The sequence below is a fragment of the Meriones unguiculatus genome, chromosome 1 (genome assembly GCF_030254825.1).
Source record: "Meriones unguiculatus strain TT.TT164.6M chromosome 1, Bangor_MerUng_6.1, whole genome shotgun sequence".
Lineage (NCBI taxonomy): Eukaryota > Metazoa > Chordata > Mammalia > Rodentia > Muridae > Meriones > Meriones unguiculatus.
Genome location: NC_083349.1, coordinates 38,099,315 through 38,116,567, shown reverse-complemented (window position 1 = coordinate 38,116,567; position 17,253 = coordinate 38,099,315). Strand labels below are relative to the sequence as shown.

The 17,253-nt window shown below is 42.4% G+C and overlaps 1 protein-coding gene across 2 annotated transcripts in view; it reads left to right on the top strand.

Annotated features, from left to right (window-relative positions):
- Positions 1-17,253, top strand: part of Gda (guanine deaminase) — an 86,071-nt gene that overhangs the window by 43,840 nt on the left and 24,978 nt on the right. For both annotated transcript variants that reach the window (XM_021662470.2, XM_021662469.2), the window contains exons 3-7: positions 4,033-4,204; positions 8,070-8,157; positions 10,115-10,220; positions 14,599-14,626; positions 16,894-17,001. In XM_021662470.2, the coding sequence (XP_021518145.2) occupies positions 4,033-4,204; positions 8,070-8,157; positions 10,115-10,220; positions 14,599-14,626; positions 16,894-17,001 (502 nt within the window). The remainder of the gene's footprint in view (positions 1-4,032; positions 4,205-8,069; positions 8,158-10,114; positions 10,221-14,598; positions 14,627-16,893; positions 17,002-17,253) is intronic.

Sequence of the window (17,253 nt, the reverse complement as noted above, 5' to 3'; positions counted from 1 at the left end):
CAGCGTACGCCATACTCAGGCTTGAGTGTGTGGATTTGCTGGGGTCGTGTTCCAGTGCTTCCTGTGTTGGGTAAAAGCCACACTCTGGACACAGTCAGTCCTTCCTGTTCTACTTCTGCTCTTGAAGACTCAAGCACCCTCAAGCACCTCTCTTGCTCCTGAGCTTTTGTTCCTGATAAGCACGCACAGGTTTGCATTAAAAACAATGAACTCTCATGTACTCATCCCATCCTGACTTTTGCTATGAAATATGCCCAGTTCGTTCTCTATGACCCCCATCTGGAGCTCATCAGCCCTCACCACGTTGGATAGAACTAAATCAGTGAGACTCAGTGGGTGAACTCCTTTGAAGTTGAACACCATGGGATCATTGCATTAGAGGTCTCCATATCCTTTGCCTTCAGGTTTTTGTCACTGGTCACTCCCCTGCCTCCTCTGTTACTCTCGCTGATAACTCTGTGTCCTGGTTTCTTGACAACAGTTCTGCCAATGTCAGTTATTGCCTTCTTTTCTTCCTCTGTAAGTGGACGCTGCTGCTCAAAACTTAGCTTTGTTTGTTTATTTCTACAGAAATTTCTGGTGTTAGCAGTTTGTAGAAAAGCTTTCCAACCTTGAATCCTATCTTTAACTATTGCTTGACCACTTGTCCCACATCATCAGTAACTTCTTGGACACCTAGAGGTCACAAGCTAGGGACTAGATATAGTTTTCAGAAGTGTGAGCCTCTTTTCAAAGTGAAGTATCAACGCTTAGGTAGTTTGTTGCAGAAACGTGAAACAGTCTGCTGCATCATACTTTGACATGTGGCTTAGGCTGACATGTGGCCCTGCACACCTGACTCTCCAAGCGCATCCTTTGCATGTCGTGTGTTCACCCTCAATATCCTCAAAACTTTGTCTTTCTGAATCATTTCCTTTGCTTCCAGGTACTGGTAAAATATTAAATTCTTCCTCTCATATTTATTACTTGCTTTTCTGTTCTTGTCACCATTATCTTTATTCAGAAGCTTTTTGCACAGAAGATTACAAGAGTGTTTTAGCTTGTGTATTTTTCATCGTGTTTGTACAGGGATATGTACCTGTGCACATGCATGTAGAAGACAGAATTTGACACAGTATCTTATTCATCCATCCTTTACCTCAATTGTCGAGGCAGGGTCTCTTTCTTGACATCCAGAACTTACCAACTTAGCTAATCTATTCAGCTAGCTTGTTCTGGGGCCCTTTATCACTGCCCCCACCCTGTACTGGGATTGAAGGTGAGCCGCCATGCCCTCTGGTGTGTGGGTGACTATTAGAAATTTGAGCTCTGGTTCTTACACTTGCCAAGGAAATACTTTATCCATTCAGCGATTCCTTTGACCCCTCAATGTTATGTTTTGGAAGTGATTCATTTTGTAAGAGTAATTTGTTGCTTTTTACTTTTCTGTTGAATAGTATTCCATTGGGCCACAGTTGGTTTATCCATATTTTCCATGACAGTTATTTATATCGTTTCCAGTTTGGGGCTACAATATAAACAAAACTGATACAAACATTCTTGCAAAATCTGTTTTATAAATTTATGCTTTATTTATCTTGAGTAGACACTTAATGAAATTATTCACTAAGAGCCTCTGTGTGACAAGATCTCTCTCTTTCTTCCTTCCCTCCCTGACACACACACTTCTCTAATATCTTGAACTATTATAAAGTCTCTGAAGACAAGAAGATATCTTATTTCTCTGCAGATGACCCCCTATAAGTCTTAACTGAGTTCCTAAACATGACTGATGAATACCCACCTGCACACGAACTCAAAAGCTGTTTTACTTTGTGATGGTAGAGAGGCAGAGGTACCCATAGAGGACAGAGACTGACACATTTCACATTGTAGACTCCCTTCTTAGTCATGAGTTGTCACTGTTCTTTGTCATATACGGTATAGCGAACAAGAATGTTGAGCCTATCGGGGAGCTGTCAAGGTCAAGACTCCCCTTCAAAGCTCACAAGCCAATGATTAGCTTTCTCAAGCTAAGGACATTTCCTGAGCTTGCATTTATTGATGTACAAATGAGGATGCCACTCGCTTGCTCTATGTGTTGAGAACATTACATTTCCACCACCAGCATTTACTGATACTTTCATTTGCTAGGCACTACTTTTGCACACAGTAACTCAGCCCTTCCAACAACTCTATGGTCATAATGCTTTCCTTATTTTTTCTCTCTCTTTTTTTATTAAATGTGTGTGTGTGCATGTATACATCAAGAAATACCCTTGAATATATATAATCTATATTTCATTTTATAGGGAACTATCTAGTAGCCATGTAGACACATTTGAAATGACCTTTCAGCTCTATCAAAGTTAACATCTTTTTAAAATATGCAAGTCTGGTTTACAGTCAATATATTATATAACCAAAAGACAATGGATATGTAACCGGGGTGCACATCATAATCGATTGAAACGGTGACCAATGAATGTGAGTCAGTACTTGGAGACACTTGTTTCAGCCACTCATTGCTTACAGCACAGTAGTCCACAAAATATAAAGTTAGCAAAACATCTATATAAATAAATAATTTTTAAAAAATTAACACTAGATTTGTGATATCAGTTTAGATGTTTTGCTAGCTGCCGTTATTTTTCGTAAGGTGAAAATGAGACACAGCGAGACCAGATCACATGACACATATCCCGCTGCTGGGTCCTCACTCGGGCAGTTTGACCTAGAATGTATGTATGTACATACAAATACATACATATATGTGTGTATGTATATACATCTGTTATAGCAAGCTGCCTACCACAAGGGACACAATATTCAGCTGTGTCTAGCTCTAGTACACACACGCATTCAGTGTTAGCTGCCATAACCACAGCCACATTAACATTTCTAGTTGTCTTTTGAAAATAGGGAATTTTAAAGCTGCTCATGGCAGCATCTTATATCTGGATGTATGGATACATATTATTTGCTGGCTAAGGGTTTTCTCTTTATGGTATTGAGTGTCAAGCTCAACTTCCTTGGGTGATTTTCCAGTTTCTCTAGGTAAAAGTAGCAGAATATATATCATCTGCTAATATATTTTGCATTTGGATGAGCTGATACAGTGAATACCCAAGGGAACTGAATTAGCTCTTTAGATGAGCTTTTACATGTCTGCTAGCGTTGGCCTGCCTCCTGTCTGTGGATAATGCTCCTGAAAACTTAAAAATACCTGTCCAGAATATCTATAAGAATAACTAGAAATGTGACTGGGTGGCATGGTCAGACTCAGCTAATGAGAAGAACAAATGGTAACCTGAGCGTAGCGGGGCATGGCTGTCACCTCAGCACGCAGAAACTGGAAGCAGGAGAGACTAGATTTCATCGCCAGCCTGGGCATGACATCAATGTCATGTCTCGAAAAGGAAAGAGAAAGAATGGAAGCATGGCTGGTGTTCACAGCATCACAGCCTCCTCGTCACTTCACCTTCAGACCATCGGCTCATCTTAGTAATTTCCTGACAAAGCTCAAGGATCTCAAACCAGCCCAGGCATGTTCTTGATGCTTCTGCTGAAAGGGCAGCCTTTGAACACATGGAGGATGGGATTTCTTGCAGTCTTTTAAAGAAGAGGGCCAGTGAGCCTTAGGTCACTATCTCTCGCCTTTGTCCTCCTCTGTGACATGTGTGCCTGTCCCTCAGCCCAATTCTTGAAGCTTGAAGACCCCATCCCAGCCTCTGCCCTCTGTCCACCTGTGAAAACAGAGTCATCGAATGCGGCCATAGCTCTTCTCTTTTCTTCTGCTACAGCAGCTTCTGTGCACCTCTTTGTTTTCCTTTCCTCCACCCTCTCTGATTAGAACTGCACACATTGCAACTTGGGTGCTCTCTCTCTCTCTCTCTCTCCCTCCCTCTCTCTCTCTCTCTCTCTTAGCTGAACTCTATTCTTGTTTTCTGATCTCTTTAAAAATAAGAAAACGCATAGTTGTAAATGGGCAGGATAAGTGAATCCCTCGTCTAAAGACGCTTTGGAATGATTTCTTTTCTCTTTACTTCTCAGTGAGTTCTTCATGCCAGGCCTCGTCGACACACACATCCACGCCCCTCAGTATGCCTTTGCTGGAAGCAACATAGACCTGCCACTTTTGGAGTGGCTGAACAAATACACATTTCCTACAGAGCAAAGGTTCCAGAGCACCGATCTGGCTGAAGAAGTCTACACTAGAGTTGTGGTGAGTATTCTGTGTGTAGGTGCTGTGCAATGCCTGATCATCTAGGCAAACACTCCCTTCTAGAACCAGACTTCAGGTATAAGATAGAGGAAGCTAAGTTTGGCACAGAGTGCAACGTTTTTAATTCTTTTCATTATCCACTGAGCGTTACCTGTGATATCCTCTCAGTGGCAAGGAGAGAGTCTGAGTCTAAGGACCCTCATCTCAGCCTGGTGAATTCTACAGCATTCTCTTCTTCTTGTCTTCTGGGTGTGTTCTCTTGCTGCAGCCAATCTACAGTGCTGTTCTGAGGACCATATGGAATATCTGTGTGACCTTTGGAAGGTTCTGTGACTCACCATCCCCATCTATAAAACTCAGAGATAACGATAGTACCTACTTCCCCTGATTGTTATGACAATTCACCAGGTTAATATTTGTGGGGTCCCTTAAAATAGTGCCTAGAACATGGTAAGAGCTGCATTGTGTGTTTATTTTATCAATGTTCAAGGGAAAATAAAGTTCATATTACTTTGGGGAGGATATCACATTGTTTCGGCGGGTTTGCGAGGAGGGAGGATGGGTCCCCCATTGCAGAACAGGTGGGAATGTGATGTGAGCACTGACAGTATCTGTAGAAACCCCGGAGCCACTGCAGTCCCTGAGCACTGGCTGCAGTGTGTGTCCACTGCATGCTGATGGCCTGGAGAGTGCCCCTCCTTCTCCTCTATCCTAAAGACTAACTCCAGGGTAAGAGCACAGTCAGAAACTGAAAAGACATCCGCAGTAAAGAAGGGAGACTGCAAACGCTTTTCTCCCGGCCACTGCCTCCTTCAGTGAACGCTCCGGACTGTGCTCCTGGATTCTTCTTTGAACTACCGGTTGTTCTATGGTACTGGCCACACACTGCACAGACTGGCCTAGCCTTCCTGCCAGCTCCTTGTCTGGTATCGTTCCAGCCTCAAAGGATAGAAGCGAGCGATTGCATTCATTCAGTTGTCCTGCTTAATTGTAATTGTGGGGCTTACATTTTAGCCCGCATCCACATGACACTAGAAAAAGTTTTCAGGCTGAAAGCTGGCTATGAATTGGCTAGCACATGGTGCTAATGAACTGCGTTACCCACACTAAATCTTTATCCTCAAAATGTATTTAGACTTCACATTGTTCTAAAAAGGGTTTGAAATTGCTTAAAATTGCATAGTATGAAACAAAAGAAAATGAGTCATCAAATCACAGCAAAGGAAAAAAAGGGGGAATGGAGAAATAGAACCCCAAAGTCAACACACACCCTTGGTAGAGTCTACCATAAATTAGGCTCTATGTTTCTAGTACATGATATAGACAGGGAAATTGGAAATGAAATTCATACTGTGTGTGTGATTTTGAGAGCCAAATTTTTGGGAGATAGAGGCACATCTATTCTTTATACTGAAGTTAAAAAAAAGATTTTGACATTGTTTAATGTAGATAGATATTATTGCTGTCAAAATATATTTGCAAAGATTATTGGGGATAGGAGAGAATATATATATATATATATATATATATATATATATATGGAGAGAAAGAGAGAGAGAAGGGAAAAATTCCACTACATCAGATCTTCATAATCAAAGATTATATATCCCTCAGGTGAGATCCATTTCTTTATTAGAAAGGTAGGTGTTCAAAGTCAGTGGATTCGGGCTGGAGAAATGGCTCAGAGGTTAGGAGCACTAACAACTCTTCCATAGATCCTGAGTTCAATTCCCAGCAACTACATGGTGGCTCATAATCACCTGTAATGATATCTGGTGCCCTCTTCTGGCATGCAGGCCTACATGCAGGCAGAATACTGTGTACATCGGAATATACTCACTTATATAGACCTAAAAGATATGATAAACATAATGAAGTCTATACACCTAAAGAAGATAATCAAGAAAGCAGACATGGGGTATGATGATCAATCCTCACTTAGAAAGACAAATGGGATATGCATTGAACGTATGACAGGAGTCTACCGCAGAAAGCATCTGAAAGACTCTACCTAGCAGTGTTCCAAAGTAGATACTAAGACTCATAACCAAACCTTCGGCAGAGTGCAAGGAATCATATGAAAGAAGGGGAGTTTGATGTGGAAAGGATAGGAGCTCCACAAGGACCAAACATACCCGGGCACAGGGTCTTTTCTGAGATGGACACTCAACCAAAGACCATGAGAGGATAAAACCTAGAACCTCTGCTCAGATGTGACCCGTGATAGCTCAGTAATCAATTGGCTTCCCATAGTAAGAGGAACAAGGACTATTTCTAACAGGAACTCAATGACTGGCTCTTTGACCTCCCCACCTCCCAAGGGAGGAGCAGTACTGTTAGGCCACAGAGGAGGACTTTGCAGCCAGTCCTGAAAATACCTGACAAAAACCGGAGTCATATGAAAGGGGAGGAGGTCCTCCCTATCAGTGGACTTGGAAAGGGGCAGGGAGGAAATGAGGGAGGGAGGGTGGGATTGGGGAGGAAATAAGGGTTACAGCTGGGATACAGAATTAACAAAATGTAACTAATGAGAAAAATAAAATTAAAAAAAAGAATACTGTGTACATAATAAATAGATAAATCTAAAATTAATGGGTTCTAAACTGGTCTATCCCTGGCAAGTATTTATTTGCCAGAAATGACTTTCAGTTCTGGTTATGAGCAGGTCAACACATGCTGATAGAGATTAGGGTGGAGTTGATCTCTGCTTAAAAGAGTTGGCATTCTTCCATTCCTTCCCCTCCCCCCACCTCTTCCTTCTTGTGTCCTCCCAGTCTTGTCACTTGACTGTTCTTTGCATAGATTTTTGAATTTTCTAGTGTTTTTAGTTTAATTTTCTAGTCCAGTTTGAAACTGCAGCTTCTCATCCAATTCAAGCTTTTCTTCATGAGAATCCAGGCTGGAGGGCTTTCCTCAAAGCCATGTTAGCACTGACCGACCGATAAACCTTATTACAGGCTGAACTTTGTAGGGAGCACACAGGCCCCAGTGTCACTGAGAGAACATATCTTGTAGCCATTCATTTTCTACAGGAAGGGATTCTTCAGGAGAGGTGGGAGGGACATCCTTGGTGTTCTGAGGAAGTGATGCCCTAGACCCTGGACATCAACTAGATCTCTACTTAAGCCCTTTCTTCATCTTGGTTTTTTTTTTTTTTTTTTTTTTTTTTTTGGCGGGGGGATTTGTGCCCTTTCCACACTTAACCAGTTTCTACAGAGAGGGACTCCCCACACAGAGCAGGCTAGGAATGGTTGGGTGGCTTCTGTAGGGAGGAAGTGACCTCACAGACTCCAGCCAGTTTCTTGCTAGCTCCCTATCTGTCCACCCTCTTCCCAAGGTTTCCAGGTTCTTCTCTGTGTTTACTTCTGCTGTTGTCTCATCTTGTGTCTTTCTTGGGAGTTAATCCATATTGCTCTCACTTACTATTCACTTAGAGCAAGTGAAAATTTGCTAAGGAAAAAAAGAGGCATAATAGTCATTGTCCTGCCAAGTTGAAGCAGAAGTCTGGCTCAATAATTTTACTTTGTCATACACTGAAATATCCCATGTGTATACTCGCAAATCAACAAAATTCAAATATCCTTGACCGACCCAAAGAACAAGGAGTTAATTGGCATCTCATTTTATGACCTCTGAAACACACAACCATGTGAATCTAGGAAATCAAAATCACTAACCTTTCCTTAAGCTCACACTTTGAAGATATAAATACTTTTGCCATTTACTTAGGCCTCTTCCACATCAAGATGGCATACCTTTAAATAAACACATTTTAAAATTAAAAACCAGACTTCTAATTTCATCTGCATGTGCCATGTGACTTTTTGAGCACATGCGATTCAGGATTTTTGTGGTTTATTTTTAGCGGAGAACACTCAAGAATGGTACAACCACGGCTTGCTACTTTGGAACAATTCACACTGACTCATCCCTGATCCTTGCGGAAATTACAGGTGAGCAGCTGAAAGCAGGGTTTATGGGCACACTGAGCAAAGATAACCAGAGCATGCCTGGTAATAGTTTATCCTCAGTGGGAAGATGTGTCTTTGGATCTAGAATTCGAGCATCTGTGCTTTGCACTTCTGGCAAGTAACGGAGTGTGAATATTCACGACCCTGGAGTGGATTTTTATTGTGTAAATGATTTGATTATTTCTATATGGATTCTGATTTCCAGGAGGATGGTTGAAGGTCTGAATTTTATATTTTGATTTGGGGCTTTTTAGGGTGCATTTATCAGTGTATCTGTGGCAACAGTTATATTGTAATCAACAGCTAGGTTTTGGTGGTTAGCTAGATTCAGGGCATTTTGCTACATGTCAGGAACACAGTGAAATAGGAGATAATTTTTGTCATGAAAGATGCAGAAAGGGTACTTGAAACTGATTAATAATCCCAGTAACAACTGTGATTCTGTTATAGGAACCAAACATTGTACAAAATACGTAACCCTAAATAGCTATCTGATATCTATTGGTGCCTTCATAGCACAGATTGAATATTCACATGTCCTCAGAGCTGGGAAGAAGGGAAACTGGATTTAGGTTGATGATTCCACACATACCCAGCACAGTGCCTGGCCTATAGCAGGCTCTTGATAAACACTGTTGGCTGGTGATGTGTTTACCATGCTGTTGCCTTCCAGGATAGTTCATACCAAGGGCCGAATTTCTGACACTGAAAACAATAATGCAAGTTTTCATAAGAGGCAAAGATTCTTCCACAGAGCCTGGGAAGACTCTATGGAAGTGGCCTTTAACTGCGTGGAAGACAAAACAGGGAGAGACTAAAATGAGTAAGTGAGATGGCCAGAGGAGTGGGGGCAAGCATGTTGATGATGGAGACAGGAAATAGCATGGTTCAGGGGAAGGGAGAGATTCATGAGGTCAGGAGGGAGAAAGGGATGAACAGGTTTAGACCACAGAGGGTTAGGGACATGCATCAGAGACCCAAAAGAAGGTTTCAGGCCAGTAGAGTGATATGACGATCGTGGTGTGTTAAGGAAGTAATCTGATAACTATGTATTAAAATAACTCCCAGGGAGAGAGTGGCAGAAAGTCTTTGTAGACAGCAAGGAGACATTGTAAAACAACCTTACCTCCGTATCTCAAATGAAATAAGCGTTCCATCTGATAAACATCCTTCATTGCCAGCAGCTGGTAGGAATTTGGTCGATGATAACGATATCTCTATGTTGCTGCAGTAAGAGAGAGCAGTAACTGAGCATCTGAGGACCATGAGCCTCCTGCATCATTCTTTGTGTATTTCTTACCATCCTGTACAACACAGAGGATCCTCGGGTACCAGAGTCTAGATCTCAGATAAAAGCTACCATTTTGGAGTAATCACTGGGAAGAGAACTCAAATGCAAGTCAATAGCCCAGCATCTGAGCTTTTAACATTTCACATGCTGTGTTGCATCTAGAAAAGGGACTCAACATGCATTCAGAGGAAAACAATCTACTGATGGCAGGAGAGTATCAGATGGGAGAGAAATGAATGGGAGGGTGGTGGATGGGAGAGAAAAGTTGGTACGTCAAGGAATATAAATGCATTTTCTAGATCTGAGGCTAATTCCTTTTGTACCACGAGGGAAGATGAGTGTCAAGATAGTTATGACATTAGAAGAACTATAGACAAACTATAGAATCAAAAGTAAAAGGTAAATAAGGAATATAAAATATCAGTCATTTCCTGGAAGTCTGGGAATGGGTTGGGGACTAGTTGGAAGAATGTTTATCACTAACCAAATTTAGTGGCTTTGTTATTGTCACAGTGTGAAAGATGATTGTAAACATTCTTGCTTTTTAGAATAATTTTAATTTAAAAATGTTTCTTGAATCCTTAAAAAATAATCACACACATTGGAAAACAAACATATCTCCAGTCTCTTTCTTTGTGTGCTTCACAGATAAGTTTGGGCAGCGAGCATTTGTGGGCAAAGTGTGCATGGACTTGAATGACGCAGTTCCCGAATACAAGGAGGCCACTGAGGAGTCCGTCAAGGAGACAGAGAGGTAGTGTGGGGAGGGGAGCTCGGGGGGGGTGCTTGGTCTGTATTTTGGATGAGTCCTCTGCTTCTCTGCTGGAGTTTGAAATGGAGGGAGAAACGCAGGCACCATTATGACCCAGCTGGGATCTGAGCACAGTGGCAGGCTATTCCGGTTGTTGTAATTCCTATAAGCATGTGATGGTGGTCAGTGGCTCACAGAGCTTTCCCCCTGCACACCATTCTTGACCGTCATAGAAAGCTCCACAAGGTTTCTGTGTCATTGTTGTTGTTGGCTTGTTTGTTTTTATAATAAGAAAACTGAGCCTGACATAGCCTGACTGACTTGCCCACAGCCAGTAGACTATTTAACCTTATTCTGATGTAATGCCAGAGATAATTACCTCATAAAGAGAAGAGGTGCCTTGGGGGTTATTGTTCTAGAGGTTTCAGTATATGATAGAGGTCACATGCCTTTGGCGAAGCAGTGGATGTTAGGGTACACTGATGGACCCCAGGAGCCAGGAATGATAGCCAGAGAGAGAAGACTGGCCAAAATTCCAAAATGCCTCTCAGGGGCACTAAAGATATCCCAGCAAACCTCACTTCCCAAGTTACCCTGTTTCCAAACAGCACCAACCTGGGGGCCAACTTTTGGCACATGAACCTTTGGGGGACATCCATCTAAACTATGTTATTCATGTAGATTAAAGTGTCAGAGCCAGGGTTTAATAGAGTGAATCTATGTGACTTTAAATGTAGAGTTCCTTTCAGTGTGGCATGGGTCTCATGTCATGCTTAGTGTGAAAAAGAGAGGCATGTGTGAGCATTTGTTACACATGCTCAAGAATAATGGTGTGAGGAGGCACGGAAAACACATAAGGTGTTACGGAAACTGTTACATTTATAGATGAGTGACAGACATTTCAGTAAAAATGTCTCAGTCAGGCATGGCAGTACATGCCTGCAATCCAATGTGGGAGACTCAGGAGGGAGGATAATGAGTTCTAAGCCAGCCTTAGCCACATGCTGATAACTTCTCTCAAAACCAAGAGAAAGTGTATGTGTGTGTGTGTGTGTGTGTGTGTGTGTGTATTATGCAGAGGTACAATACAGAGACATTTTCTCTGCTTTAGCCACCCAGAGACACCTGTATCCTTTCAGTGGGTTTTCAGTGTGTTAAAACCTCCTAGCATGATTGTTTTATGTTGTCATAGAAACAGAAAAAAAATATATGCATGATACACCCTTGAATGAGCACAACATAGGCAAGTACTGAACTAGAACCTCCCCTCTCCTGAACTGTCACGTGAGGAGTAGGGCACAGACACACAGCAGGAAGGCTGTATTCCTTCTGCACCCCTATCCCACATCTGTGGATCCGTGGAAAGCAGAGCCCTTGCAAGAAAACATCTAGACACATTCGATCGTGACACACAGGCAAGAGAGACACTGAAAGGTAGAAACCAAACTGTTCTAGAGTCTCTAGGCACAGAGTGAGTTCACCAGAGGATGTGAGTAGCCTGTTTTGAGGTAGTCTGTAGCTCCAGGAATAGAGGCTAGAGCACCACGTGCAGACAGAAATGTTAAAACATGGTGCAGAGAGACAACACCACTGGTCCACCTGAAGACTCTAGTGTGATTGGTCTTCAGGTCACAATTTAAAGATGCCAAATACAAAGCAGGTGCTCACAGAGTTAAAGAATTGCAGGACTGGGCTAGAAAGAAGTCTTGGCAGTGCAGGATTTGGCTTTGCTTCTGAGCACATACATGGCTGCTCACACATATGTAGTTTTAGGAGATCCAATGGCCTCCCCTGATCTCCACAGGCACCACATGCCAATTGTACTCAGACATGTAGACAAATACACACATGAAATAAAACCAACAAAAGAACCACAAGGTATCCCGTTCTGGGGGGAACCAGGATAAGCCCAGGCTCTGGCGTCCAATCCCTTCAATCTCTAGATGTCAGATTTGCAGCCCCTTTTTCAGTTAATCCTGGGAGTTAAAGAAAGAGGCAGAAGGCCATGTCACCAAGGCTATCAGAGGACTTGTCACACACCTGGTATGTCTACAGAATGATGTGTGGATGCAGAAAAATGTGGTATACAATAAAACTGATCAGCTATGAGAAAAAAAAAAAAACAACTCAGTCAGAACATGATGAACTTTAAAAATATTATTCTAAGAAAAACAAGAAGAATGCTAAAGGGCACACTTTATAAACTTTCATTTATATTGAATATATAGAAAATGCAAGTCCACACACGAGACAGAAAGTGGGAGAGGTTTGTGGGTGCTATGGAAATACTGCCTATCTCCTGCCTATAGACCCAGGGGATCTCGCGTCAATGATGAGAATTCTAAGCCTATTATTATGATGACTCCACAACCCAGTCAGTTTGCTAAAATTATTGAATAGAACACTTAAAATGGGTGACCTTTAGGATATATAAATTATACTTCACGAAAAACAATGTTGAAAACTGGAAATATGTTCCAGTACACGATCTCTTTAAGGGTCGAGTAGGAAAGGTCGGAATTTTAAGTGCATGTTTTTGAAGAGGTTTTCTTTTCAGTTCACCTGAAAGTGATTCTCGACAAAGACATTGCAAGAGCAGAGGGCAGCATAGCCCAGACTCCTGAGCCTCCTGCTTTTTGCCCCCGCACAGCTGAAGCAATTCCTTTCAAAGCCCAAGGATCTCGAGATGTAGTAGCACACTCTAGAGTCTTCTTAAGATATAGGATTAAATTTTAAAAACACATTAAGTGTATCTTCTAGCATGCCAAGGTCACTAAGTGGGTTTAGGCCACTTTATAAAATCACTTGCTCATGTTTGTGCGTATGTCATGTATAAGTGTATGTGCTGGTTCACACAGCCACGGAGGCCAGAGGAGGATGTTGGGTATCTTGCCGTGCCTCTCTGTCTTTCTCCTTTGAGATAAGGCCTCTCACTGAATTGCAAGTTTTCAGTTCCAGCATCCACCTGTCTCTGACCCCCAGCACTGGGGTTAGAGACATGCGCAGCTCGCCCACCCCACCCCTTTCTCTCCATTAGTGCTCGGGATCTAAATTCAGGTTTTCATACTTGCATAGCAAGTGCTCCTACCTACTGCACCATCTCCTCAGCTCCACAAAAGAAGGAGTCTTCATTTAAAAACCAATACCCTCTTCGTATCCTGTATTAGGCCAGGGCTCCTCCAGAAGACCAGCTTTGTTAAGTATGGTGCCCTGCTCATTAAATTACTTAAAAAAAAATAGTTGCACAAAGTAATAGCTTTCACTGTGACACAGGTGTGTATGCAATACTCGTATAACATCTGTACCCTCCTCAATTGCTTTTGGTTGTGGGTTATACTGTCATGAATCTTCATTATGTTCAATTTCACATAACATTTGGGAATTTGTTGACCGTTTAAGTACTTTTCTTATATGATCTTTGATGGCTTTTCCATGGTCTTTTGAATATTTAACAGGAAATTTCACTGCACTGTATTCTACATCAAGAGATACAAAGAAGAGCTTCTTTAGGTTTACACTTTCCAGGCGTAAGTTTAGATCTCAGTTTTGCTTCTATTTTCTGGGCTCCTCTCACTTCATGCATACTCTCTCGGCAGTGCCAAAGTGAGGGCTGCCACATGATCACAGAAGAGGGCAGCGCCTCTGCCTTCAGCGATGGCCGCATGCTCGGCTCCTGCACAGTCCGCTGTTGTGGTCACTGTACCTTAATTTATAGTTTGTTTTTCCTGGTGAAAGGATGGAGCCACGGGCTTTGTTCACGCCTGAAAAGTTCCTATTGCATTGGTACATCCCCAGGCTCTCAATTCACATTTTAGTCTGAAAGCACACCAGAAGGAAGAAAACTGACAATCTTTTCTGGCCGGGACAGAAACAACCATTCACAGGACAGTGGTCCCCGTTCAAGTAGTCAGGAGTGCAGGTTCACTATTTGCACCATTCCCCAACACTTCACAGACCCTTCTGTCATAGTCCTTCACCTTCCTCCAATATCTAGTCCCTGCCGGACTCTGCCCTTGGAGACTGACAATACAGTGTATATAAATAGCTTCCACGTAAGAGGGGATTAGAAGGACCTACATGCTGGTGTGTGCGTAGGAGTCCATGGCCTCATCGTCCATGGAGCATAGGGCACCGCAACTCCCTCAAACAGGATTGGAGCCACTGGGGCAGCCTGGGGCCTGTGTGGATGCGCAGAGCTGCCTGCACGATGCCACAGGACAATATTCCCGGTGACTTTCCTCTCCCCCTTTTGCTATCAAAGAAAGAGCTGAGTAATTATTGCTTGTTAATCTCTAATTAGTGGCAGTGAACCGGTGCTGTTAGAAACATTTATTTGAAAATAATTAACCCTTCTAACTTTGCGTTTGTCCCTTCATTCCAGGTTTGTGTCAGAAATGCTTCAAAAGAATGTAAGTAAACTTGTTCAGTTTTCACCAGGAACGCTGCTCTGTCCGTTGCGGGACCTGTTAAGTTGTTTGATGGATTAGTCTGTGTACCTATGGCTTAATCTATACAGAGGTGTTGACACAGTCTTCCCCATGGCTCAGCTCAGAGAGGTCAGCTTTTTAAAACTGAAAGCACCTGACAAAGACCAAGTATTGACGTGCACAGAATGATGGTTTCTCACCATGTGCTGTGTTGAATGGTGACCGCAGTGAGATCTATTCACACGTGTAATGGCAGGACCGCACAAAAGCCTCGGTAATTCATTCATTTTATGACTGGGAACTCATGCCCTTTGCTCAGCATCTCATTTGATCCAGAAACCCCCATTTCTGGCTATCTATCAAAGGAAATAAAATTGGTATTTTGGAGAAATATCTGTATCTGTGTTTATTGCAGCTCTGCTTACCATAGCCCAAATATGGAAGCAACCCAGGAGTCTATGAATGAACAGATTTTAAAAATTATATACATATATGTTTGTATACACACACACATACACACATGTGTGGTAGTATATAATTTAAATGTCTTCCATATCCCATATTTGTGTACGTATGTATACACATGTGCATGTATAATGGGATACTATTTATTTGTAAAAAAAAAAAAAAAAAAGATATTTCCCTTGGAGGCAGCATTGATGAATCTCGAGCACATCGTGTTAAATGAAACAAACCCACTTCAGAAGAGAAATGCTTCATGGTCTCATTTGTATTTGCAATCTGAAAAGGTCAAATTCATAGAAATTTCTGGCCTTTGCTTTCCAGTGGAGGTTCATAGGGTATTATGTTTACACCACCTGATTTTTTCTTTTTCTTTTCTTTTCCGTTTTTTAAAGCACAGTTTTGTAGTCAGGACCAGTCACCTGATTTCAGTGGATTTGATTATTTATTGTTAAAATGTGCCGCAAACCTTCTGCTGCTGAACTAGTCTGTGGCTTGAGGGACATTGTGTGTACCTGTTTTTGGTTCCCCTACCCTATGTCTACTTGCAACGCAAGTTCAGTCAGGTGAAACCCATGACTGAAATCCATCCCAAGTTCACTAAGCTTTTAGTTAGTCTAAGGTGTGCTGGTCAGCTGTCTGTCGCAGTAACAGAATACCTGAGATAAGCAGTTTGTAAGAACGAAAGGCAATTTTAGTCTATGATTGCTTGGTCTCGTGGCTTTTAGGTCTATAGTGAGGCAGAACATGATGGCAGATATTCCAAGCTGAGGGAAGCTGCTTACCTCATGGCTGCCAGGAAGCCACAACTTACATCTTCCTAGTTGGCTTTACCTTTGAAAGGTTTTGTCATCTACCAATAGCACTATCAGCTGGAAACCTTCTCGTATGTGAGTTTCAGGGACACTTAAGATACAAGTCATCATTTAAGGCAATTCAGTCAGTGCCCTCAGGAGTCACCCTTTCAACTCAGCCCTCCCCTTCCCACTGCATTTTCTTGTCACATTGGTCTCTGTAGAGGCAAGGGCTTCATGATCAGAGGAGACTGGTAGCGTGTGGATTGTGAGGAGCTGTTTGATGGCACCTTCTTCATTGGTTCTGTGTACTGCTAGTCTCCAGAGTGGATTGAGACACAGGCTCAGACTCAGTGGCACATCCCAGGACCATGGATAGTCAGCATCTGCTTTGCTCTGGCATTGCAGGGCCTATGAAAACAGTGCTATTTCTTGCTTCCAAGCACAGTGTGAAAACTGTTTGTGGCTCCAGAGGACAGATTTATAGGTTAGTAGGCCTACCCCTTCCTTCCCTTTTGGCTTTTCACTGCTGCGTTGAAAACGACAGGCATGTTCAGAACTTCTTCCAATTCAATGCTGGGCAAGTTAGGAGTGATGATTGAGGACCCTATCACTTACTGTCTCTTAAATAGTGATTTTATTCTGCCAGACACCCACTGAGCTTTTACCAAAGAGTTCTGAGTGAGGATGCTGCCAGCACACCTCCTCAAGAAGTAAGCAGGGAAATATGCCACCACCTCACCTGAGACCTCACCCCAGGTCTCATTTGAGGTAATGGTGAGGGAATGCCTATAATTAGAGACAGAACTTTCCTCTGTAAACTCGATGCTGAATAATATGCTCTTCTCAAACATGCACTGTTTTTTGAAACCCTACATGGACTAGAAATTGGAGATTTTCATCAGTATCAAACCTATAAAGTTGTGTCATTGTGGAATCTTCTGAGTGTTCATCTCTATATTTTCCTCACCAATTTTTTTTTATCATTTCTAGTATTCAAGGGTGAAACCCATAGTGACCCCACGCTTTTCCCTTTCTTGCACGGAGACTCTGATGAGTGAACTTGGCAACATCGCCAAAACCCATGATCTGTACATCCAGGTAGGCGTGTTTTTTTTTTTTCTTTGATTTGTGCCTCAGGCTACACCTACAAGAACTCTTGGTACCCTCAGGTCACCTAATGACCCTCAGGTGTTCTATAATAATCTGTACCTGAGATCCCCTACAGTCAAAGAATTTCGGGGCAGATGCCCCGATGTCAGCAGGAGGTGGCCTGCCTGTCTGATGTCGTCACCAGGAGAAGCCCTGACTAATGTCACCTAATCCGGTTGGTCAGTTTTGCAGGTCAGAATC